This window comes from Oncorhynchus masou, chromosome 31 (assembly GCF_036934945.1).
Source record: "Oncorhynchus masou masou isolate Uvic2021 chromosome 31, UVic_Omas_1.1, whole genome shotgun sequence".
NCBI lineage: Eukaryota > Metazoa > Chordata > Actinopteri > Salmoniformes > Salmonidae > Oncorhynchus > Oncorhynchus masou.
In genome coordinates, this window is record NC_088242.1 from 21,757,739 (window position 1) to 21,784,730 (window position 26,992).

The 26,992-nt window shown below is 42.9% G+C and overlaps 1 protein-coding gene across 1 annotated transcript in view; it reads left to right on the top strand.

The window, feature by feature from the left end:
* wnk4a (WNK lysine deficient protein kinase 4a) overlaps positions 1 to 26,992 on the top strand; it is a 75,106-nt gene that overhangs the window by 41,546 nt on the left and 6,568 nt on the right. The window contains 13 exon segments of the mRNA XM_064950361.1: positions 3,998 to 4,170; positions 4,487 to 4,707; positions 5,050 to 5,207; positions 8,209 to 8,297; positions 8,489 to 8,708; positions 13,129 to 13,543; positions 16,631 to 16,788; positions 16,964 to 17,043; positions 18,289 to 18,424; positions 19,384 to 19,500; positions 20,440 to 20,613; positions 25,630 to 25,684; positions 25,898 to 26,041. Coding sequence (XP_064806433.1) covers positions 3,998 to 4,170; positions 4,487 to 4,707; positions 5,050 to 5,207; positions 8,209 to 8,297; positions 8,489 to 8,708; positions 13,129 to 13,543; positions 16,631 to 16,788; positions 16,964 to 17,043; positions 18,289 to 18,424; positions 19,384 to 19,500; positions 20,440 to 20,613; positions 25,630 to 25,684; positions 25,898 to 26,041 — 2,140 coding nt within the window.

The window sequence follows — 26,992 nt, forward strand, 5'->3', positions numbered from 1 at the left end:
ATGCATTTTAATGTGTTGTGCTTGCCATGTGGTATAGTGAATGGGGTTTAAGGAGCTGCCAAGGCTTCCAAGTGGACAGTCTGTTAGCCATGAGGATAAATGCACATACACACTACAGTGGGCTGTTCTGTAGAGGGATCTTCAAGATAAACAGGCCAGTCAGGTTGTCAATCAATAGGAGATGCACATGGTCCTCTGCTCTGGGGTTCGGATTGAACACACTTGTCCTAACACAGACTTCTGCAGCTTCAACTCAATGACAGTGTGTACCATGCAGTGGGTCTCATCGGTTTAAAAACAAAGGCAGGGGAAACACCCAATCAGATCAGTGGGATCATTATATAATGCTGTTACAGTTTACTCAGAATTTACCATCAAGGACACTGAAGCTGTCTCCCATCAATTACTGTAATCCTAACATACGAGTCCTAGAATGTATCACTTGTCGTCGCATCATACTCCTGTCACACCAATTGTCCACATAAATACATACAAAATCATTGGTTCAAAAGTCCTAAGCTGTGTGTTGAAAACAGAGGCACCATGTTGGAATCAATCTTCTAATTGAATTAGTGTTTGGCAATTGATGGACGCCGGTTGGTGTGGGAATGGGAACCGCTTTTTTGGGGCTCCCCTTGCATGCCTCCCTCTCTGAGATAGTGTGCTCCCAGTGTTGATAGGGTGTGCATCCCAAATGGCACCCTATTCCTTATATAGTGCACTACTTTTGACCAGGGCCTTGTGCCGTGGTCAAAAGTAGTGCACTATAAAAGGGAATACGGTGCGATTTGGGAGGCAGACAGGGCCTGGTAACATGAGTGGCAGCCCCCTTCTCTAAAGGGGAGGAAGGAGTCATGGTCAGTCAATTGTAAACATAAACATAACCTCAGTTTTTCCCAGAACAGCCTCAATGCAGGATTCATGGTTGTAGAAGTCTAGAGGTCTCTCTGGTGTTTTCCAAACAGCTATCCACCCACTGCAGCCTCCCGGCAGCACTACACTAGAGACTCAATCAAACCATTCATACACCTTTAAAATGAAGTGCTTTGTAACACTAAAACTAGTGGCAACTGAGCTGCCACCACCTTAAAGGAGACAAAACCTTAACTTTGCTGGAGTATTGAAACACGTGGCTGTCAGGGTATTAGAACAGATTTAAGATGTACTGAAACATTCATCCTGAGATGTTCTGAAATATGACGTGGTGTAACACCACATAAGACCTGGAAAAGGTTGAAAACCCTATGGTGTTTAGAGTCCCGTATAGTGCAGAATTTACGTCCCTCTTTTGGTATTGTTTCCTCTCCCTAAAGGTCCCAAAAACTAGGATTGTGTTTTGAATCCTGTCTAGTGCAGAATGAGTTCCATTTTTCTGCAGTTTCCAAATACTGTAAATGGGAGTCCCTCCCCTTAATGTATATTCCCTGCTCTTATATCATGTACTGGTAAACTCCTCATTGGTAATTCCAAAAGGTTAAAGTTTTATGCTCTAACAAAGCACACAAAAGTTAGTCCAGGACAATAATTAATGAGTTAAAAAAAGTATTTGAGAAGTTGTATCTTTTATTTGCTAATTATCAAATGACAAAACATGAACAGGTCTTCCAGATGTTTATATTGATAAAGTAAGACAGTTCATAGATCTGCAAGATTTTTCTCATGTTATTCCTCAAATTCAACTGATATGCCATTATATTTCACATCCATAAAAACAATACTTCAGGCAATGACTGCTAATGTTAGCAGTAGCACACATACAAAACTTGTGCAAAACGTCAGCTAAGGGCTCAATCAAATCAAATTGCAGTTGTCACATGCGCTGAATACAACAGGTGTAGCCCTTACAGTGAAATGATTAATGCAATCCACCGTTCGTCCATCATGCTAATGTTTCTGTCCGGAGTCTTTATATTCGGATGATGTTGAATGGTATGGAAGGTTGTTCAGATGAATTGAATCACAATAGAGTTGAGCTAGATGATGATTGACAGTTCAGTTGGCATTAGTATTCATTGGCTTTAGTTAGGATCAGCCAGCCAGTGGATAGAATAAGTGATTAAGCAATGCAAATCTAGCAACATGATGACAATATTAATGTCAACAGTGGAATGCAATAACATGTGTTGTGGTAGGCCAAAGCTAGAGCAGGCTAAAATGGCAGTGGCTATGTAGTGTAGCATGTAGGCTATACATCAGAGCAGATACAACTCGTAAATCTAGTAGGCAAACAAGCCAGCAGTATTAACTAAAAAGCAGGCCTTCATTTACATAAAACACAAGTGCACGAAAGGTGCACGCAATGACGTGTCAATTAACTTCATGAGGCATCAAGAAAGCTGATCAATGGATCAAAAGGACTGTTTTTCTTGGACTATTAGCATTAGCAGCCAAAATGCTACACAAAATAAATGTTCTTATTGAGTGGATTCCTTTTTGGTTTCCTTCTTCAATGTGATAACATTGTATACTCACGTATTCATTGACGCATACGTTCTTGGATTTTTGTTGACTAGTTCATCTGAGCATTTGGTGTGCTCTCACCTCTCTGAGTTTGTGAAGGACTTGCCTGTTTTTATACTTGACCATACAGTTTGCTAGAGGGCACACCTGCCACGAATCCCATCTCTCCGCCTCCATGCCCCAGACTGGGGAGATTCTGAACAGTACGTCAGCACAATGTTTGAAGTTCACATTTTGCCTTCAATCATATAAACATTTGTCTTCTGTTGTGTTAAGATCCTCACATGGTGTGTGGTTGAATGGGTAAAATTCCAAATAAGTTTGGCATTTTTCTGTCCCAACAGTCAGGGGTTCAATTCCTGCTTTTGCCTGTCTAACTTGAACTCCTTCTCTGTCTCTGTCTCCTCCTGTTTCTAATCTGTCTAAACAAAACACAGAAAAAATGTGTCAGGTAGCCTAGTGGTTAAGAGTGTTGGGGCAGTAACAGACAGGTTGCTGGTTTGAATCCCAGAGCTGACTCTGTGAAACATGTAACCTTGAGCAATGCACTTAACCCTAATTCCTCTGGATAAGAGCATCTGCTAAATGACTAAAAGGTTCACATCCACCATCTCACATGAATACCAGTGATGAAGGCCCACTTTATAACTCATGCTACCTCTGCTATAACCTACAGAAACATTTTGATTGTAACATTATTTATAATCTCACAAAGTTTCCTGGCAGCTGTAGCCTATAATTACTGCCAAAGTCTGCTCTACGAAAATTATTCAATTCCGTGTCTTCTTAAGAATATTTACTGAAAATTAAATAATTATTTATAATCAAATCAATATTTATGCTATAAACAATTTGCAATTTAAAACCATTTGATTATATGAGAGACACAAGTCTGCTAAAACAATACTTTTGTGTTTTGTTGCTGCCTTTTACATGCACTGAAACATCAACAAGTGTTTTCAGAACGCTCTCTTAAAAACACAATTATTCTGAATGAAGAGCCACTTTGGGTGTTTCAGAGTACTTCCATTCTATTTTGAAATCTATTCAGTGTACCATAACACTTACATTGGGTTTACATTCAAACACCCTCCAGAAACACCAGATCTCAGCTTAGGTGAACTACTTTTCATGGTTTCAGAGTTTTTAGTCTTTCTATTTTAACAGTGCACCCCACTCTGCACAAAAATGGCTTTATTCACCCACCTACCCACTGTGATTACAATGTGTTCGGTTCAATTTCTCACAGCTTTTGGAAACCTCTTAAAATGTGTAGAAGTCACAGTCCAAGTTTCTATGGAAAAATATCATTATGTAACACTGGAATCTGGTTCAGCAAGATGAATGACCAATGGCGGTAAACATGTCAGTCGTTCTGTTTTTCTCTTCCTCTAGCTCTAGGACACACACATTTACATATTTTTCAACACAGCTTGATAAGCTTATAAATTCTGTATTGAGTCTTGATAATAAACTATAGTCACAAAGCCAGGCCTGATGGATGCAGTGTGTTATATCTATGTTGTGTTCCGTGCAGACCCGTAAGCTGACCAAGGTGGAGCGGCAGAGGTTCAGCGAGGAGGTGGAGATGCTGAAGGGGCTGCAGCACCCTAACATTGTCCGCTTCTACGACTCCTGGAAGGACAACTCCAAGGGCCTCAAGTGCATCCTTTTGGTCACTGAGCTCATGACCTCCGGCACCCTCAAAACGTGAGCTTACCCTTTCCGCCCCGACCTAGCCTCAATACTCGTTGTAGTAGAGGAGACTGTTGTGCCTGTTCTGCCCTGTTTCCTCTACAATTTTTTCCTCACAAATTCCTAGCGTTTTAATATTTTCTATCTTTTATCATGATCATAGAATCTTCATAGAAAACAAGGATTGATCAAAATAGTTTTCCATGTAGACTTAAAGATGGGTTCCTGATAGTCCTCTCTGGTCTGGCCTGTACTGTAGGTAAGGAAGGAGAACAGTTAGTATATGAGCCTCTTTAGGTGATGCATCCTAATATCCTGTGTTTACCTGCAGGTACCTGAAGAGGTTTAAGGAGATGAAGCTGAAGCTACTGCAGCGCTGGAGCCGTCAGATCCTGAAGGGGCTCCACTTCCTCCACACCCGCACCCCTCCCATCATCCACAGGGACCTCAAGTGTGACAACATCTTCATCACCGGCCCCACCGGCTCCGTCAAGATTGGAGATCTGGGCCTGGCCACACTCAAAAGAGCCTCCTTCGCTAAAAGTGTCATTGGTGAGCACAGAGAGCCTAGAATTGTATTTAGTTCTATATTTAATTCTATGTTGGGGAGTGTTTAAGGTCAGGTGTTGTCGCTATGGGGTTCACCCAACTGGGGTCATCAAGTTTTAGGGATTCATTTAAAGTTTTAGTTGTTTCTAGATTATGACCATTGACGTTGAGTGCCCTTTCTAGATGCTCATTATTAGATCACTCTGCCACAGATTCCTACCCTATGATGCATGTCCAGTGTAATCAAATGTCTGTCCCCTACAGAAGATTTGTTTGTGTAAATCTGTTTGTCGGTGTGTGTGTATGTTTTCTTGTGATTGGTATTGTCTCTCTCCTTTCCTCCAGGTACCCCAGAGTTCATGGCTCCAGAGATGTATGAGGAGAAGTATGATGAGGCTGTGGATGTCTATGCCTTTGGGATGTGTATCCTGGAGATGGCCACATCAGAGTATCCCTACTCCGAGTGCCAGAACGCAGCACAGATCTACCGTAAAGTCACCAGCGTAAGTGGGAATATATGCAATTAGGCAGACCCATTTATCCAAAGCGACTTACAGTAAGAAGTGCATGTATACATTTTCATATGGGTGGCCCCTGCGGGCTCAAAACTCAACACCCTGGTGGTGCAAATGCAAACACCATGCTCTACCAACTGAGCCACACAGGACCATAGTCCCACACAGTCTCCTCTCTCCTTGCAGTGTTCTTCAATAGCGTAATTGTGCACACGTTTGCTTTCCTTCCCTTGCACAATGGAAGTGACAAAAGGATCTTAATTTGGCCTCTATTGTCACATCAAAATAATCCTTTTGAGTGTTTAGTCTATAATGTTGCTTGATCGGTGGTTAGGCTATTACCTGGTCAAAATGAGGTTACATGAAAAGTGGAATACTTTAGTATAACCGTGTGTAGGTTTTCAGTTAATTTATGTAAATCACAAAGCTCATCTGTAGCAACAAAATAGTGATCAAATTAAGATCCTACATCTGTAGATTTCTGGATGAAGTTTTGATGTTTGACTCCACTCCTCAGAAACAAAGAGGCCCCACGTGAAATTATAAAAGCACAATTTTTTAAATGTTTTTGTTAAAAATCCAATGCAGTCGTTTTTTATCTCAATATTAAATCATTTTTGGGTAACAATTAAGTACCTTGCTATGATTTTTTTCAATTAAAATGGTCAAAAAGAAACAAAAAGAGCTTCTTAGGAAAGAGCAATTTTTCAAGCAAGAATTTTGTTAGGACTGTCCAGGAGTGGTCTAAGCACACACAGGCTGCCAAATATTTCCAGCTGGCAGGCAAACACTGGAATACATTTCTGAGTGACAGTGAGGGTTTTGCATAGGCGCTTTTTTTTTTTTGTGGGACTGTAGAAAAATACCCGGAACATAAAATAGCGTTATTATATGGTTCCCATGCTTTTAAAATAACGGTTCTGTTCCCGGAACAGTATAGATCACTTTCGTTCCCAGTTCTGATTCCGTTCCAAGAATTTTGTTATTTTCAGTTCTGTTCCTTGAACTGGCGCCAACGTCTAAAATTACACCCTATTCCCTATATGGGTATGGTCAAAGGTAGTGCACTGTATAGGGAATAGGGTGCCATTTGGGCGCATACTACTCTCAAAACTTATTAAAGCAATCCAGAAGTAAGTAACTCGATGAAAGGCCAAACTTCTCCCTGACCGAGGTGTTTACTACTCAGAGAGGGAGTCAGTAATGACAGGAACCTCTACATTGAGAGCTGTGTTCTTCGGCTTTGGGCTGGAGCATACAAGGTGGTGACGCCACAGTGGGTTTGGGCAGGCGATGGTAGAATGATCTGTTTTGAAAATGACGTCTGCATTCTACACAAACAGCGCCTTTCTCTCTCTCTCTGTCTGTCTCTCTCTCTTTCTTGAGACAGACAGCAGAGCAAACAGAGCCTTGTTGAGGCTGTAGAGTGGGTCTGAGAGAGTGTGTATGGGTCATAAGTACAGGTTACTATAGTCGCCTCTGATCGGTCGCCACTCGTCATCCATAAAGTCAATGTTCCATAAACAACCAAAAGGCCCTACTCAGGGGAGTCTGGGGCCTTTACCTGTCACATTAACTCTGCTAGCCTGAACACATTTGAAATGTCACGTTTTAACACAATAAAATGTTAGATTCACAAACAGAGGCATTATGACCACTGTGGAAGTAAGCAGTGCATTCAAACAGAGTCAGATCAAAAGAGAATACTCAATTGGTTTGCTTGCTTGTATACGGTCTGTTCCTGTCACGGTTTTCTGTATGCGAAGGAGAGTCGGTCCAAACTGCGGCGTGGCTATTGCGATCCATGTTTAATGAAAACAAAGTGAACACAAAAACGTAATACGAAAACAGCCTCACACTGGTGCTAAGCAACACACAACAGAAAAGGACATAAGGACAATCACCCACAAAAACCAACACCAAACAGGCTACCTAAATATGGTTCCCAATCAGAGACAATGACTAACACCTGCCTCTGATTGAGAACCATATCAGGCCAAACACAGAAACAGACAAACTAGACACACAACATAGAATGCCCACTCAGATCACACCCTGGCCAAACAAAACATAGAAACATACAAAGCAAACTATGGTCAGGGTGTGACAGTTCCTTTGTTAAATTGATATGCCATAGAGATATTATAATTATAGTGGAGGCCAAATGAAGGGCAGTGTACTTTGTGGTCCATTCTTGTAATCAAGTGTTTGTAAGAGTTGAAGCGATTTAGAGAAAAGGGTCATTTACAGCTCGATCCTCTGTCTCAGAATAAACAAGGAAATTGCAGGCCTGTGTCTGCCCCTTCGCAAATCGCAAACATAACAAGTCAACATTGTTGCACAATTACAACAATGTATACCAGCTAACCAACCAACAACCTTTATTTACCCAACGGTTTTATTTTAATGTTGGAATAAACATGGGGTAACATTAGGACAGCTGTGATGTTAACCTTGGCTGTTTAAAACACGAGGGGATTTGCTCCATTCTCTTATCAGCATTGTCTGAGGGAGATTGAAACAGTTGCAGACCCATAATAGACTGCTCACTGCCCTGCACTGATGAGAGACAGAGGTCTGCATTCTTTTTGTAGCCACACTGCCCTTTAAAAGGACAACACTAACACAAACAGAAAAACTGACTCTCTCTCTCTCTCTCTCTCTCTCTCTCTCTCTCTCTCTCTCTCTCTCTCTTTCTCTCTCTCTCTCTCTCTCTCTCTCTCTCTCTCTCTCTCTCTCTCTTTCTTTCTCTCTCTCTCTCTCTCTCTTGCTCTCTCTCTCTCTCTCTCTCTCTAATCACTGTTGTGAGTTCACTTATCATGAGGGAGGAATGTCTTGCATGTTTCTGTGAGGCAACATCTGAGAAAGCTATGCATTCTCCTATGTTACTCTTATGTCCCCTAGGTTACCATTGGTTACCATATGTTACCTTACATTTTAAACCAAGCAGATAAATAACCAATGTTAACCAGATTGCTTCTCCTCGCAGGGGATGAAACCAGACAGTTTTTACAAAGTCAAGGTCCCAGAGCTCAAAGAGATCATCGAAGGATGTATCCGGATGGACAAAGATGAAAGGTATTGGGCTATTGGGCTTCTCATAATATCCTTACATTACATAAAACATATGAGACATTACACAAATGGTGAAATGAAATTCTGGTCCTTCTGCTAAGAAAACTATATATCAAATCCTTTGGTGTTCAATTAATGTGTCAAATTAAAAGGAATTGATTGAATTTAATAGTTGTATTATTCCTTTACCTCAGGTACACCATCCAGGACCTGCTGGAGCACACGTTCTTCCAGGAGAACAACGGCGTCCGTGTTGAGTTGGCTGAGGAGGACGACATGGTGAAGTCAGGCCTGAAGCTGTGGCTCCGGATGGACGACACCAAGAAACTCCACGGGAAGTACAAAGACAACAACGCCATTGAGTTCCTGTTCGAACTCTACAAGGACGTGCCAGAGGAGGTGGCGCAGGAGATGGTGAGCAGCTCACAGCTCACATACATAAGTTGTACGTCTTATTCAGAGCAGAGCTCTCAGCCGAGCATTGAAAACAGTAAAGGATAAAGCTGAGATTTATATACGGTAAGATTGGTATACTATATCCACTCCCTTTGGTACCACTCATGAGTTGATCTCTGTTTCAGTAATAGGCTGTGTGGGACAGCTCTATGACCTACCACTGTAGGCTGGGTACATTCCCACAACACTTGACCTTCGCAGTTACCTAACATCATGGTCTCTTTTACCTTTACTTCCCCTACATGAATGATTAAAAGGAGGGTTTACAGTTGTGGCTCTCACAAGAGAAGGACCCGTGGAAACAACTGAGGTGTAATACTATAGCTATTATGCAAGTAGGTAGTAGAATCAGCTTACATATTGCTGGAGTGTCGGTGTTGCACCAGGTGAAAACACAGCCATTCTTATATTTAGAGACAAACCAAAAAGTTACACTCACATATCTAGACACTGTATGTATAGATAGCAAACCATACAGTGGTGATAATGAGTACAGGATGAGTTGAAGAAGGAATATCCTGTATAGATTCTGATGATATATATATTCAGTGGTGGAAAAAGTACCCAATTGTCATACTTGAGTAAAAGTAAAGACAACTTAATAGAAAAAGTGGAAGTCACCCAGGAAGATACTACTTGAGTAAAAGTCTAAAGGTATTTGGTTTAAAATATACTTAAGTATCAAAAGTAGAAGTATAAATAATTTCAAATTCCTCATATTAAGCAAACCAGTTGGCACCATTTTCAGACTTTTTGTATTGACTGATAGCCAGGGGCATGCTCCAACACAGACATATTTACAAACAAAGCATGTGTGTTTAGTGACTCCGCCAGATCAGAGGCAGTAGAGATGACCAGGGATTTTCTCTTGATAAGTGTGTGAATTTGACAATTTTCCTATCCTGCTAAGCAGTCAAAATGTAATGAGTACTTTTGGGTGTCAGGGAAAATGTATAGAGTAAAAAGTACATTATTTTCTTTAGTAGTACAGATACCCCCAAAAACTACTTAAATAGTACTTTAAAGTATTTTTTACTTAAGTACTTGACACCACTGCTAGTTGCAACAGACCCCAACCAGCAAACACAAGGAATCTAATACAACATAGTTTATGATTCGATTACAATTGTGGACACACACTGACATATGCTTAGCCCATGAAGTGAAGTGGATCCGGCTGCAGACAGTCTGTCAAGGGCTCAGGTCAGCGTTTAATCATCAGCGCTAGAAATGTGAGAGGAGAGCGTGGCTAAGGAAGATAGCGGAGGTCAAGGCTTTAATAATATAATGCCTGTCTCTCATACAGGACGCATTATGAAGCAGCTTCTCCTTGGCTGAGTCCCAAATGGCACCCTATTCCCTGTATAGTGCACAACTTTTTACCAGGACCCACACACTGGGGTGCTATTTGGGACATAGGACTTGTGTCCTCCAGCCCCTTTAGCAGAGGTCACTTTTAATGAGAAGGACCCGGCCTGGCCACCAGCCACAATTCCATACATGTAGCCTTTTCATCAAGATCCCATTTATTATCATCCAGAACTGGGTTTTCCTAACTTGGTCCTTGGGCCCCCCCTGGGTGCACGCTTTTTACCCTAGCACTACACAGCTAATTCAAATAACCATCTCATCCACAAACTTGGATTATTTAAATCAGCTGTGTAGGGGGGGGGTTGGGAAACCCTGCTCCAGGACATATTATTTGGGTTATGGGAATCTGACAGCGTAATCTGACAAGGTGTTGAGCGAGGGTGAGAGAGGAGGGAGGCAAATGACCAACTTTCAGTACAACCCAAATGGTACCCTATTCCCTATATCAGGGGTCCAAACTCATTCCACGGAGGGCCGAGTTTTTGTTTTTTCCTTTCAATGAAGACCTAGACAATCACGTGAGGGGAGTTCCTTACTTATTAGTGACCTTAATTCATTACAAGGGTGGAGCGAAATCCCGCAGACAACGTGCCCTATATAGGAAATAGGGTGCCATTTGGGACGCAGTCCTTGTCTTCCCCGCCGGTCTGAGACTGGAACACTGTGTTCTGAGTGGGACAGGTTTGGATGTAACAACATCCTTTAAAGGTCCACTCTGTGATTTACAGCTGTATCTTTTATATTGATTCTTGAAGAATATCAAAGGGCCTCAGATCAGCCCCTCCATAAATAGACAGCGTATGCTCAATACATATTGCTTATCTACACAGCAAATGACAAGACTAGCGTCCTGTCCAGGGGGTGTACAGGTCTACTATTTTAATTTGATCACTGTTGTTGCAGAGGATTTTCCTGCACAGCAGGAAATGCAAACTTGTAGTGTATTCAAGCTTTAAAAAGGCTTCTAAAGTTTGTAATTTCCCCTTTAAATTGTCAGACTTTAACAAAAAAAGTTATCAACCCTGCAAGAATGTCAATTTATTATAATCCACATAATAATTCACATGTCCTGTTGCTGCAGGATTATTTTCCTGCTGTGAGAAACTGGTCAAATTAAGATAGCATACGTACAGTGGGGAGAACAAGTATTTGACACACTGCCGATTTTGAAGGTTTTCCTACTTACAAAGCATGTAGATCTGTAATTCTTTTTATCATAGGTACGCTTCAACTGTGAGAGACGGAATGTAAAACAAATATCCAGAAAATCACATAGTATGATTTTTAAGTAATTAATTTGTATTTTATTGCATTTACATAAGTATTTGATACATCAGAAAAGCAGAACTTAATATTTGGTACAGAAACCTTTGTTTGCAATTACAGAGATCATACGTTTCCTGTAGTTCTTGACCAGGTTTGCACACACTGCAGCAGGGATTTTGGCCCACTCCTCCATATAGACCGTCTCCAGATCCTTCAGGTTTCGGGGCAGTCGCTGGGCAATACGGACTTTCAGCTCCCTCCAAAGATTTTCTATTGGCTTCAGGTCTGGAGACTGGCTAGGCCACTCCAGGACCATGAGATGCTTCTTACAGAGCCACTCCTTAGTTGCCCTGTCTGTGTGTTTTGGGTCGTTGTCATGCTGGAAGACCCTGCCACGATCCATCTTCAATGCTCTTACTGAGGGAAGGAGGTTGTTGGCCAAGATCTCGCGATACATGGCCCCATCCTTCCTCCCCTCAATACGGTGCAGTCGTCCTGTCCCCTTTGCAGAAAATCATCCCCAAAGAATGATGTTTCCATCTCCATTCTTCACGGTTGGGATGGTGTTCTTGGGGTTGTACTCATCCTTCTTCTTCCTCCAAACACGACGAGTGGAGTTTAGACTAAAAAGCTCTATCTTTGTCTCATCAGACCACGTGACCTTCTCCCATTCCTCCTCTGGATCATCCAGATGGTCATTGGCAAACTTCAGACGGGCCTGGACATGTACTGGCTTGAGCAGGGGGACCTTGCGTGCGCTGCAGGATTTTAATCCATGACTGCGTAGTGTGTTACTAATGGTTTTCTTTGAGACTGAGGTCCCAGCTCTCTTCAGGTCATCGACCAGGTCCTGCCGTGTAGTTCTGGGCTGATCCCTCACCTTCCTCATGATCATTGATGCCCCACGAGGTGAGATCTTGCATGGAGCCCCAGACCGAGGGTGATTGACCGTCATCTTGAACCTCTTCCATTTTCTAATAATTGCGCCAACAGTTGTTGCCTTCTCACCAGGCTGCTTGCCTATTGTCCCATCCCAGCCTTGTGCAGGTCTACAATTTTATCCCTGATGTCCTTACATAGCTCTCTGGTCTTGGTCATTGTGGAGAGGTTGGAGTCTGAAACAGGAGGTAGGCTTCTGCCCTATGAGCTTTTCTAAATGTACATTTGAGTAAATCAAGTAGAAAGGTGGAGCAAAAACCCACCGACACACACTCGTGCCTTGCTCAAGGGCACATCAACAGATTTTTCACCTAGTCGGTCAGGTTTTCGAACCAGCGTCCTTTCAGTTACTGTCCCAATGCTCTTAACCACTAGACTACTGGCCACCCACTGGCTCAGGCAAGGCATACACAGCTGTGATGAGCTTGTCATCTTTTCATTTCATGTTGTGTGATATACAGATGTAGGACCTTAATTGGATCACCCTGTTGCACAAAATGTAAAATGTGTGGTTTATTCAAAGTTTTAAAAGGCTTCTGAAGATTCTGAGATTTGATCAACGTAATCCACATAATAATTCACATTTCCTGTTGCTGCAGGATTATTTACATGCTGTAGCAAATGGGCTCAAATTAAGATCCTATATATGTACAGTACAGAACAGCACGGTTAGGAAGTGCCTCAGACCTCTATGAGTTATTCTTTTCACAGACAGTGCTGGATCATGGGCCGTGAAATGTTCCCTGTTTGTCACACTATTGTGCCCTGACTTTGATATGTCCCTTCCTTGTCTGTATCCCAGGTAGTGCTGGGCTTCGTGTGCGAGGCTGACTTCAAGCTGGTGGCCAAGGCCATCCGGAACCGTGTCAACGCCATCAAGCGCCAGCGGGAGAAACTGCGCCTCCTTGCAGAGAAGAAGAAGGAGGCCATTGAGGAGGAGCCTGAGCCTGCACTGCAGCCACCCTCCCCGAAAATCAACAGGTCTCCATCAATGTTGGAGACTCCTCAGTGCCCCATCCTCATCCCCACCCCGACCCCCACACCTGCCCAGAGCCAGGTTCAGACCCCCCTGAACCCTCTGACCCACACTCTGTCCCCACTCAACAGCTATCTAAACGTGGGCATCAATGCCAGCTTCATTCCTGAACCAGAGGAACCAGAGGCAGACCAGCATCAGCACTTCCAGGTCCACCACACCAGCAGCTCCTCAGCCAACTGTAAGACCACTTAACTTAACTTTCAGCTGATTTCGGCTGTGTCTGCGTCCCTAATGGCACCATAGTCCCTATATAGTGCACTACTTTTGACCAGGGGCCATAGTAGTGGACTATATAGGGAATAGGGTGCCATTTGAGACACAGATTAGACTGTATCACATGTCATTGTCTCACTGGTCAACAAGGTCTATTGTCAACCTTGACACCGGGTGTGGAATTTTAGTAGCCCTCTGAGGTTATAAAAGCAATGTCCATTATGGCAGTATTTGGCAGTATTTGGCAGTATTTGTTGATTTCGTAATTGTTGTTGTGCTGAATGGCCCTGACTAGGCCCTGAGAGAATGAAATGTGAGCCTGAGGATAACTTAATTATTCAGTCCTAGATGGTCTTACCTCTCCAGTCGAGTGTGTGTGCGTGTGTGTGTGTGTGCGTGTGCACGTGCGTGCATGTGATTATCCTCAAATGTTTTCTAGTGACCAGCAGGAAGACTATTAAAACTCTCTTTGACTGCAGGTCCCAAATAATTCAGGTTAATCTAGTTTAAATATTGGAGCTGCATTCTTCCACATTTGTCATTGTGTACTCACCATGGTGTTAATTAATAGTGAGTCCTCTGAGTCCTCTCCGTGTGTGCACACTACTCAAAAATGCTGGGTTAAAAACAACCCAATTTGGGTTACTTGGTAAACCAGCAGTGGGTAAATATTGGACAGAACACAGGCTGGATTATTCTGACTCAGCCATTTGGGTTACTTGACTAACCCAACATGTTGGGCTGTTGGGATTGGCCAAACATGGGTTAATTTAACCGTCAATTGGGTTTTTATTCACTTTCATTCTGGGATGAATGTAATCCATAGGTTATTTTCAGGAGGCCTGGCCCATAAGTGGTGTGGCTTTCATGAAGTTATTTTTGGCCAGCCATGAGAGTATGAGTGTAAATGTAATTCCTGTTAATTATGTTAAGTTTGTACCCTGAACAAAAATATAAACACAACATGCAACAATTTCAAAGATTTTACTGAGTTACAGTTCATATAAATAAATCAGTCAATTGAAATAAATAAATTAGGCTCTAATCTATGGATTTCACATGACTTGGTCACAGATACCTTAAAAATGGCAGGGGCGTGGACCAGAAAAACAGTCAGTATCTTGTGTGACCACCATTTGCCTCATGCAGCACGACACATCGCCTTTGCATAGAGTTGATCAGGCTGTTGGTTGGGTTGTAACCTGTGGAATGTTGTCCCACTCCTCTTCAATGGCTGTGCGCAGTTGCTTGATATTGGCGGGAACTGGAATACGCTGTCGTGCACGTCGCTCCAGAACATCCCAAACATGCTCAATGGGTGACATGTTTGGTGAGTATGCAGGGCATGGAAGAACTGGGACATGTTCATCTTCCAGGAATTGTGTACAGATTCTTGCGACATGGGGCTGTGCATTATAATGCTGAAGCATAAGGTGATGGCGGCAGATGAATGGCACGATAATGGGCCTCATGATCTCGTCACTCTATCTCTGTGCATTCAAATTGTCATTGATAAAATGCAATTGTGTTCATTGTCCATAGTTTATGCCTGCCCATTCCATAACCCCACCGCCAACATGGGGCATTCTGCTCATAACTTTGATTTCACCAAACCATTCGCCCACACGACTCCATACATGCTGTCTGCCATCTGCCAGGTACAGTTAAAACCGGGATTCATCTGTGAAGAGCAGCATGCCAGTCGCCATCATAGGTGAGCATTTGCCCACTGAAGACAGTTTCGACGCCGAACTGCAGTCAGGTCAAGACCCTGGTGTGAATGACGAGCACGCAGATGAGCTTCCCTGAGACAGTTTCTGACAGTTTTTGCAGAAATTCTTCTGTTGTGGAAACCCATAGTTTCACCAGCTGTCTGGATGGCTGATCTCAGACTCAGGTGTGCCAGATGTGAAGGTCCTGGGCTGGTTACACGTGGTCTGAGGTTGTGAGGCCAGTTGGATGCACTGCCAAATTCTCTAAATCGACATTGGAGGTGGCTTATTGTGGAGAAATTAACATTACATTCTCTGGTAACAGCTCTGGGGACATTCCTGCAGTCAGCATGCCAATTGCACGCTCCCTCAAAACTTGAGACATCTGTGGCATTGTGTTGTGAGACAAAACTGTACATTTTAAAGTTGCCTTTTATTGTCCCCAGCACAAGGTGCCCCTGTGTAATGAACATGCTGTTTAATCAGCTTCTTGATATGCCACACCTGTCAGGTGGATGGATTATCTTGACAAAGAAGAAATGCTCACTAACAGGGATGACAACAAATTGGAGCACAAAATATGAGAGAAATAAGCTTTTTGTGCATCTGGAGCATTTCTGGGATCTTTTATTTCAGCTCATGAAACAAGGGACCAACATTTTACATATTGCATTTATATTCTTGTTTAATGTAAAATCATTAAACATTATTATGTATATATTGTAACAAAGTGGTAACTATCCCAACACTGGGATATGCATAGGCTTTTGTGAAACTCATGCACTTATGTAAGCCTCATTAACACTACAAAAGTGCCAGTTGTTCAACCTGAAAGGGGCAATCAGCAGTTGCTACATCCATTTTTGGACTTAAATAATGACATGTACCCATTGATTCTTGAAGAATTTAACTTAGAAATGCCTCATGAGCTTAGTTCAACAGTCGTACTCCGTCAGAACCCAAAATGTAAGCTTGTTTTGCCACACATAAGGACTGACATAAGGACTGACCATCCATGATATCAAAAGTTTTAACCAGAATACATTTCTCCAGCCCCATACCTCAGCGTTTTACCCACCATCAACAATCCAACCTTTCTGTTTTAAAAGAGAACAATCCAAATAAGTGACCCTATGCCTGCAACCCAGCAGTTGGGTCATCCAAATAACCCAGCATTTTTTAGAGTGTGTGTGCGTGCATGCGTCTGTGTGTGTGTGTGTGTGTATGTGCGTGAATTCGTTCTTTTGTGTGCGCGTGCGTGTGTGTGTGTCAGTGAGTAAAGGGGATGCGGCCGTGCCTGGTCAGTCACATGCTCATGTTTCATGTGTTTGTTGTAACAGCTGACTGTGAGACAGACGGCTATCTCAGCTCCTCTGGCCTCCAGGATCCCCTGGAGACAGCGGTCAGCCTCAAAGGGTCAACCCTCAATGGGACTGGGACTACCTCCCTCAATGGACACCCTCACCACCACCCCATCCCAGCCCTTCGCTTTCCCTCTGTGAGTGAATGGGACAAATAGTGAGCTAGTTATCCAAGTGTAAGAGTAGTAGAAAGGTGATGACTAGCAACTCTACCTCAACTGTCCCTGCTTATTTTTGAATTACCTTTATTCACTATGTTTCTGTGACTGTTGCCTTATGCTTAATTGTGCCCTCTCCTTTTCCCGTTGGTAGAGTATTGCAGTATTGGGTAATACGGAGCATGGACACTCTGGAGGACACCCTCCCAGCGGCTTCACCTCACCTGTGGACAGGTGCTCTCCTCAGCCTCTTCCCTAGAATAAATACTTTGTCTATTTTTATTAGAAAGAGACATTCATCTCCTGCCATTCCCATCACCCCCAGACACACACATGTACACACACGCACACACACACATACACACACTCGCTGAGAGGCACAGAGTCAGTCAGTGCTGCGTTCCTTGATCTGTTTTTGGATGTGCTTCCAACAGCAGTGGAATAGACAAACAGACCCCCAGTAGCCAAGTTCCTACTGGACCCTCTAACCTCTAGGCTTCTTATGCCTCTGTACACATCTGTGTGTCCGAATAGCAGACTGATCTGGGGGAAACAACAGCCTCTCCCCAGTCTAGTGTTTGAAGCACAATGGACTTTGAGGTTTCTGTCTGTTTTACTTTAGTATCAGATGTTTCTGGCTAGGGGGTGTGCGTGCGTGAATGCGTGCGTGTGTGTGTGTTGTCATCTGGTGCCCATTCTGTCTAAGGTATTTTGTGTTCCAAAACATCTTCAGCATGCACTACTTATGATTCTATACATATCAATTAGAAAGATGATACTTTGGGAAAGTGGGAAATACATTTTTACAGTTAGTCAGCAAAAACACTACTTAAAAACTGAAACCCAACACCAACACATAAAACCAAACAAGTATGTCATAAACAAGAAGAACGTAAACAAAAACATTTCCATTTCCCCATTACGTCCATCCTGAGTGGGTGAACAACCAGTTTTGTCCACCGTGAACTGAAGTTCCCCAAAAGTACTTCAGATTTGAGAGAATGTTTAGAACCTGCCAACCAGTAGAGTGTCTGTCTGTAAATCTTTGCTGAAGTAGTGGATGGAGGGAGGGATAAATCAGGGACCACGGCACTAAGCGACCCAGAGGACTGAATTTAAGCTTTTTAAAATGTACTGCATGTCCCAGGCTGTGCAACTTTTTCATAATATAAATACTACACTGCTGAACAGAATATGTGGATTTGTTGTTCCTTTACAATGACTGTGTACTTGTTTTCTATAGGAGATTTGTCCCAACTGTTGCCGGCCCATATTACAGCACACTGATGTTTAATATATCCTCACATTGGGCTTTATTTGGCATATATATTTGGCATGTATAACAGTCTAGCTCTGTTTCTGACCTAAAACTTGACAGGTGTTTTTTTCTATTTCCTCCTTATAGCATAGCATGTATTAACTCATAAATGTTACGGCGGTTATGACACAAATTCACTAACACACCAATCATCTTCACAGCTACGCCCCTGACATGATCTCGGGTTTGAGTGACGTCTATGAGGGCCTATCAGAGAGCAGCGGCAAGACTGCTGCCAGGCGCACGGCTGGCAAGCTGTTCCGGAGAAGGGCCCGTTCAAGACTGCGCATCACTGGGGTAAAACAAATCAATCAATTAATCAATCAAGACTATTCTATACAAGTGATTGTCAAGTCTAATTGTCAAGTCCACAGGTAGGGCCCATCCCAAATGGCACCCTATTCCCTATATAGTGGAGGAATAGGGTACCAATAGGGTGTCATTTAGTGATGCATACTTTGCAGTGTTTCCCCTATAATAATTTAGCAGCAGTATCCAATAAATTGTCGCCACCACTCAAAATAATATGATTAAATGTAATTATTTTTGGGGGATATTCTGCCGAGACATGCTTTTAAGCATTTTATGCATTTCTTTTTCAATGATTCAGCCTATTAATTCAAAGCCCCTATGCTGCATCAGTTGGGCTACAGGTAGTAATGCTTTTAAAGGGAAAATTATATTTCAGATGGTGTCAATATAATTCCATTTTCATTCATTTTGGGGTAGAATGTCCTTTAAAAAGTAACTAGAAGTGACATTATCACAGTCGTTATACAAAAAAACCCGTGGTATTTCAGTTTATGTTATCATCTTAGAGGTTATGCTGTTAGTACAGTATGCTCTTCCTCCACCTGCCATGTCTCTTGTGACCAGAACACCTGGGGAAGCAGAAACAAACATTTTAGTCATTTAACAGACACTCTTATCCATACATTTTTGTACTGGTCCCCTGTGAGAATCAAACTCAAACACACACACACACACACACACACACACACACACACACACACACACACACACACACACACACACACACACACACACACACACACACACACACACACACACACACACACACACACACACACACACACACACACACACACACACACACACACACACACACACACACACACACACACACACACACACACACAGTGCTTTATCTGTGTTCTACTGCTACCCCAGTGTCTATATTATACGTAACATAAACGAAACAAACTAACACTGGTGGATGTTGTCTCTATGTGCAGCTCTCTGACAAAGACGACCGGGTGGTGGAGTGTCAGCTGCAGACTCACAATGACAAGATGGTTACCTTCAAGTTCGACCTTGACGGAGACAACCCAGAGGACATTGCAGCTGTCATGGTTTGTTGTCACCTCTAGGGTGTGAATAGCCTTTGGTCATTTAGGGATTTATTTAATGACAGCCATATTATTATCTCCGTGTTAAAGACTCATTATGCTGAAGGAAGAGCCTATAAGCGCAGGAGAAATTAAGCACTATCAGCTTATCTTATTGATACTCCTATCTACTTCTATCTCACACAGCAGCACAGACTCTACGTCCCACTTCCAGTTAAACCTCTTGTGTTTCTGTGTCATATAGATTTATCTTGGTTAGGGGGTTGTGAGGCAAGAAGATAAGCAGTTTACACACGTGCCATTTTAGTTTACATGTGTGTGTCTCATTTTATTTTGATTACGAACTTGGGGAGGTTCTGGCGTAGAGATACACAAAGTACGTAGGCATGATGAGGTAGTGGTATTTTCAGCTTCTGTTGGTGGTAGATTCCAGAACTTTGTGTTCACTGAGTGTTCTGTTTATTCCGATTCTGAATGAAACACAGTGAGCTTTTGTTTAGGCCAGTCTTGGCACAGAGCTGGTCAGGTCTCATAAATGCCCCTATTAGTGCAGCACACCAGCACTATACGAGCTGAATTAAGACATACTGACAGGAGAGCCAGCCCATTCACCACACCTCACCACACCCCACCACCCAACCCACAATTCACAGAATCTGCACAACATAGACTCAGACTGCTTCAACAAATTAGCATACTATGAAGGTTGGACAAGAAGCCACTTATGACTCAATACACAATAACTGAAGATGGAAGGACAGGTGGATGGACGGAAGGATGATCAAAGAGACAGACAGGCATGTAGACAGGCAGGCAGGCAGGCAGGCAGGCAGGCAGACAAACAGACATATGTTATCAATGTGTTATTATTAGGTTATTAATGTTATAAAAATGTTGTTATTCATATGTTATTAATGTGTTAATTGCGTCTGTATTTTCCAGGTTCACAATGAGTTCATCCTGCCAGCGGAGAAGGAGGGGTTTATCCAACGCATAGGTGACATCATCAAGAGGGCAGAGGCTCTGATGAAGGAGCATAAGGTCCACGTGGGTGTCGGCCACGGAGCACCACGCCCACAACACCACAACGGTGTCAACTCACTATCCGCGTCCCAGGTAAGTACCACTACTAGTACCAGTACCAATACCAGAAATAGTACCAGTACCAATACCAGCTCTGGGTTCCCACATCATCAAAACCATTTCACTGACTTTCAAATGTTCACAGACTCTGTGTCATCATGGTATGTACTACTAGCTATGTGATTATATATTGAGGAGGAATTGTATGTGAATTGGGTGTGAATCCAATTGTGGAGGATCTTTCAATTTCCTTTTGCGGTCAATGCATAGGGAGCTATAGTGAGCTATAGGGAGCTTTAGGGAGATGTATGGAGCATTAGCAAGCTATAGGGAGCTTTAAGGAGCTATGGGGAGCTTTAAGGAGCTATAGTGAGCTATAGGGCACTATAGGGAGCTTTAGGGAGAGATATGGAGCATTCGTGAGCTATAGGGAGCTTTAAGAAGCTTTGGGGAGCTATGGGGAGCTTTAGGGTGATATATGGAGCATTAGCGAGCTATAGGGAGCTTTAAGGAGATTTATGGAGTGAGCTATAGAGAGATTTATGGATCTATAGGGAGCTCTAAGGAGCTATAGGGAGCTATGGGGATAAATATGGAGCATTTGGGATCATTAGGGAGCTATAGGTAGCTATGTGGAGCTTTAGGGAACTATGGGGAGCTTTGAAGAGCTATTGGGAGATTTGGGGAGCTATATGGAGCTTTAGGGAGCTGTAGGGGACTATAGTGAGCTTTGGGGAGCTATGGGGAACTATGGGGGGCTTTAGGGAGTTATAGGGAGCTATAGAGAGCTATAGGGAGCTTTAGGGAGCTATAAGGAGCTTTAGGGAGATTTAGGGAGCTATAGGGAGTTATGGAGCTATAGGGAGCTATAAGGGGCTATAGGGAGTTATAGGGATTTATATGGAGCTTTATGGAGCTATAGGGAGCTATGGGGAGCTATAGTGATCTATAGGGAGCTATAGGGGGCTTTAGGGAGCTATAGGGATTTATATGGAGCTTTATGGAGCTATAGGGAGCTTTATGGAGCTATAGTGAGCTATAGGGAGCTTTATGGAGCTATAGGAAGCTATATGGAGCTATAGGGAGTTATGGAGCTATAGGGAGCTATAGGGAGCCATATGGAGCTATAGGGAGCTTTATGGAGCTATAGGAAGCTATATGGAGCTATAGGGAGTTATGGAGCTATAGGGAGCTGTAGGGTGCTATAGGGAGCTTTATTGAGCTATAGGGAGATTTATGGAGTTATAGGGAGCTTTATGGAGTTATAGGGAGCTATAGGGAGCTTTATGGAGTTATAGGGAGCTATAGGGAGCTATAGGGAGCTTTATGGAGTTATAGGGAGCTTTATGGAGTTTATATGGAGCTTTATAGAGTTATAGGGAGCTTTATGGAGCTATAGGGAGCTTTATGGCGCTATAGGGAGCTTTACGGAGCTATAGTGAGCTATAGGGAGCTTTATGGAGTTATATGGAGCTTTATGGATTTATAGGGAGCGTTATGGCACTATAGGGAGTTATGGAGCTATAGGGAGCTATAGGGAGCTTTATTGAGTTATAGGGGGCTTTATGGATTTATAGGGAGCTTTATGGAGTTATAGGGAGCTTTATGGAGTTATAGGGAGCTATAGGGAGCTTTATGGAGTTATAGGGAGCTATAGGGAGCTTTATGGAGCTATAGGGAGCTTTATGGAGTTATAGGGAGCTTTATGGAGCTATAGGGAGCTTTATGGAGCTTTATGGAGTTATAGGGAGCTTTATGGAGCTATAGGGAGCTTTATGGAGCTATAGGGAGCTTTATGGAGCTATAGGGAGCTTTAAATCAAATCAAATTTTATTTGTCACATACACATGGTTAGCAGATGTTAATGCGAGTGTAGCGAAATGCTTGTGCTTCTAGTTCCGACAATGCAGTAATAACCAACAAGTAATCTAACTAACAATTCCTAATCTACTGTCTTATACACAGTGTAAGGGGATAAAGAATATGTACATAAGGATATATGAATGAGTGATGGTACAGAGCAGCATAGGCAAGATACAGTAGATGGTATCGAGTACAGTATATACATATGAGATGAGTATGTAAACAAAGTGGCATAGTTAAAGTGGCTAGTGATACATGTATTACATAAGGATGCAGTCGATGATATAGAGTACAGTATATACGTATGCATATGAGATGAATAATGTAGGGTAAGTAACATTATATAAGGTAGCATTGTTTAAAGTGGCTAGTGATATATTTACATCATTTCCCATTAATTCCCATTATTAAAGTGGCTGGAGTTGAGTCAGTGTCAGTGTGTTGGCAGCAGCCACTCAATGTTAGTGATGGCTGTTTAACAGTCTGATGGCCTTGAGATAGAAGCTGTTTTTCAGTCTCTCGGTCCCAGCTTTGATGCACCTGTACTGACCTCGCCTTCTGGATGATAGCGGGGTGAACAGGCAGTGGCTCGGGTGGTAGATGTCCTTGATGATCTTTATGGCCTTCCTGTAACATCGGGTGGTGTAGGTGTCCTGGAGGGCAGGTAGTTTGCCCCCGATGATGCGTTGTGCAGACCTCACTACCCTCTGGAGAGCCTTACGGTTGAGGGCGGAGCAGTTGCCGTACCAGGCGGTGATACAGCCCGCCAGGATGCTCTCGATTGTGCATCTGTAGAAGTTTGTGAGTGCTTTTGGTGACAAGCCGAATTTCTTCAGCCTCCTGAGGTTTATGGCGCTATAGGGAGCTTTACGGAGCTATAGTGAGCTATAGTTAGCTATAGGGAGCTTTATGGAGTTATATGGAGCTTTATGGAGTTATAGGGAGCTTTATGGCACTATAGGGAGCTTTACGGAGCTATAGGGAGCTATAGTGAGCTATAGGGAGCTTTATGGCGCTATAGGGAGCTTTACGGAGCTATAGTGAGCTATAGTGAGCTATAGGGAGCTTTATGGAGTTATATGGAGCTTTATGGAGTTATAGGGAGCTTTATGGCACTATAGGGAGCTTTACAGAGCTATAGGGAGCTATAGTGAGCTATAGGGAGCTATGGCTATGTAATAAAGTCATACAGTGAGGGGGCATTTGTATGGTATACATTACATTAGTTTAAATACAATGCCCCCAGCTGTGCTTATCCTGGGCAGGTCATAAATATAGTAGAAGAGTGTTTTTAGTAGGGGCCTAGTGGGGAAAATGCCGAGGAGACAGATGTGGGTTAAGGAGTAATGGAGAAGGTGTGCTCAGAAGAAAAGCAACTGGAGTAATACTGTAATCAGGACATGGTGGTACTAAAAAGCTCTTAAACCCCCTTATAAATCCTATGACGTCATTAGTGGAAGTGCACCACCATGCCTACGGTGTGTACACTCAATCAAATCACATTTTATTTGTCACATGCTTCGTAAACAACAGGTATAGACTAACAGTGAAATGCTTACTTACCAACAATGCAGAAAAAAATGTAAAAAGAATATAAAGATAAAAACACAAGGAATAAAATACACAATGAGTAACGATAACTTGGCTATATACACAGGGTACCAGTACTGAGTCGATGTGCCGGGGTACGAGGTCATTGAGGTAGATATGTACATATAGGTAGGAGTAAAGTGAATAGGTAACAGGATAGATAATAAGCAGTAGCAGCAGGGTATGTGATGAGTCAAAATAGTTAGTGCAATACAGATAATCCAGGTAGCTATTTGGTTAACTATTTAACTAACTATTTAGCAGTCTTAGGGTAGGGTAGAAGCTGTTCAGTGTCCTGTTGGTTCCAGACTTGGTGCAATGGTACTGCTTGCTGTGCGGTAGCACAGAGAACAGTCTATGACTTAGTCTATGACTAGAGTCCAGATCTAGATAATATAACTAGACCATTATTTAGGTTCAGAGTGGTTTGCTGAGAAAGGGTGTATCGGCCCTGGTCAAAAGTAGTGCACTATAATGGGAACAGGGTGCCATTTGGGACGCACATGTACCTAGATAGGGGCAGCCAGGAGAGAAGAGTCTGTACTGCCAGGACATGTTCCTATCCTCAGAACAAAACCAGCCTGCTGTGCTGAGCCTTCCAGTAAACGGATCTAGGAGAACAGTGAAGAACAATGTGTTGTTTCATGTGGGTTGGGAGGACCAGTAACTCCTCCTCCTACACACACACACACACACGCACACGCGCACACGCGCACACACGCACACACGCATACACGCATACACGCATACACGCATACACACATACACACATGCACACATGCATACATGCATACATGCATACATACATACATACATACATATATACACACACTACCCCCTAGGTACATAATTACCTCAGGCTGTCCTGGAAATCTCTCCTCCCTGGCTCCGGACCAGGACTTGATTGAAAACAGGCTGCTAACCCGACCACATCTCTAACTCGGAACCCCTATGGCCTTATACGTTTCTGGGCTAATTGTGTCCCACGTAATCCCCGGGCCTCTTCCCCTTAAAAACATAGAAAATGAGTTCCGTCTGAGAGAATGGAACCACAACTCTGGAACTTGTCTGTCTCTGTCCTGCTTGTGTACTAGGGTTATGGTTTAGGTTAGAGGCATATCTGCATCTATTATTCTATTCTTAACAACATCTCAGAACATCTCAAGTTATTTGTATATAGAAAACTCCTCATGGAAGACAAGAACCGAAGTGTACCTCTGGACATTTATGTCTTTGCCTAGTCGTTACTGCATGTTTGCGTGACCAGTCATTACACTGCAGTAATTCAAGGAGATAAAATAGAGCTGTGACTCTAGAGGGTTTGTTTCCTGTTTAGGAGGGTTTAGAGTTAGTTTTTCGTTCAGATTATGGTGGTTAAAAGATTTAGACCAAAGTGAAGTAGAACACTAAATAGATGTTAATGGTTGCTTTAATGAGTCCTTATTAAAATGGATCGTATCATTAAAATTACCCTGGCTAAATGCAACTGACTTCTCAACAACAAACCCCTTGGGAAGACCAATGATAAATGCAGTGTATGAAGTAATACTGTATCATGAATATAATAACGTTGTATATCTGTGTCCTCTATTCCAGCCCAATCTTCACAGTCACATTCTGGAGCGGACACACTCTTCCTACTCTCTACCTGGTAAAATGTCTAAACCTTAATCTTCTGAACTTCCTTTTCTGCTGCTTGGCCTTTGTTATATTTCTGGGCCTCACTTGGCCTATGTATGTTATATTGGGTTTGCATGGCAAATAGACCTGCATGTGTCTGTCTCTATAAGTTTCCTTAATTTTGTTGCCGGTGAACATGTCCATTTCAATGACTGAGACTGACTGTGTCTGTCTGTTCTCTCAGACTTCAGCATGGCTGGCCCCAGTGTAGGGGTATGTGACTCTCCCTCAGGGCCCACTGGTGGAGGAGACTTCTTCAGCCCAGCAGACATGACTTCACCTGCAGGGAGACCTCTATTACGCTCCCAGTCTTTCCAAAACGCCCCAGGTACTGTATTGTAAGGACCCACCTCTCCTCCTCTCCCTCCTCCCCATGGTCCCATGTGAAGAGGCATTGTTTACTCTTCACAGAGAGAAAACTTTTGTAGACTGAGGTTGCTTCACAAATGGCACCCTGTTACCTTCAAGGCATTACTACCAGAGCCTGGTCAAAAGTAGTGCACTATTATGTGAATAGGATGCCATTTGGGATGCAGGCAGGGATTTATTTGGAATTAGAACATCAATGGAGTGAGGAAGGACTTTTTTTTACATTTGAAGAGTCTGAAATTGAAAACGTGTGTATTCATCACAAGTCTTTAGTTTAGTTGAGAACCCTACAGTGGAGACGAGCCAGAGATATTGATAAATCTTCAGGGACTTTTCAGGACGCCATAACATTCTTCATTCATTGATTTGACATTTAATTCAACAATGGCTCTACAGTTATGGACCAACACGACTCCCAACACTGAAGTAAACAAGCCACTGACATGTCAATGTGATGGAAATATATAGTAGGTTAGGCAACTATAAATGTGGCGGAGAGCCAAAAGGCATTGCGAAACCGGACTGTGCTGTGGCTGTGTCCAGCAGAGAATAGAGACAACTGGGGAGGGAGGGTGATATACTTCAGATGGCCACCAAGTCTTTAGCTAGTGGGGGTGGAGGGGCACTTGTATGTTCTTTAATTGAAGTCAAATGCTTCCTTCTCTTGCGGTGGGAGTTTTGGAGGAGACTTTCTTGAAAAGTGTGTGTGTGTGCTGGCAAACAGATGTTGCAGAGAATCATACTGTAGTACAAGTTAGGCCAGAAAAGCTTATGCTTCACAGTGAGAGCATTCACATCTCAAAAAGAGGCTAAAAGCGCTCTTCAAGTGAAGTAATTGCCCAAGAGGCCCTAGGGCAAGGCCGGCGCCGCACCACTGAGGCACAGACCTGGGGTGTGAGGTGCAGGGATG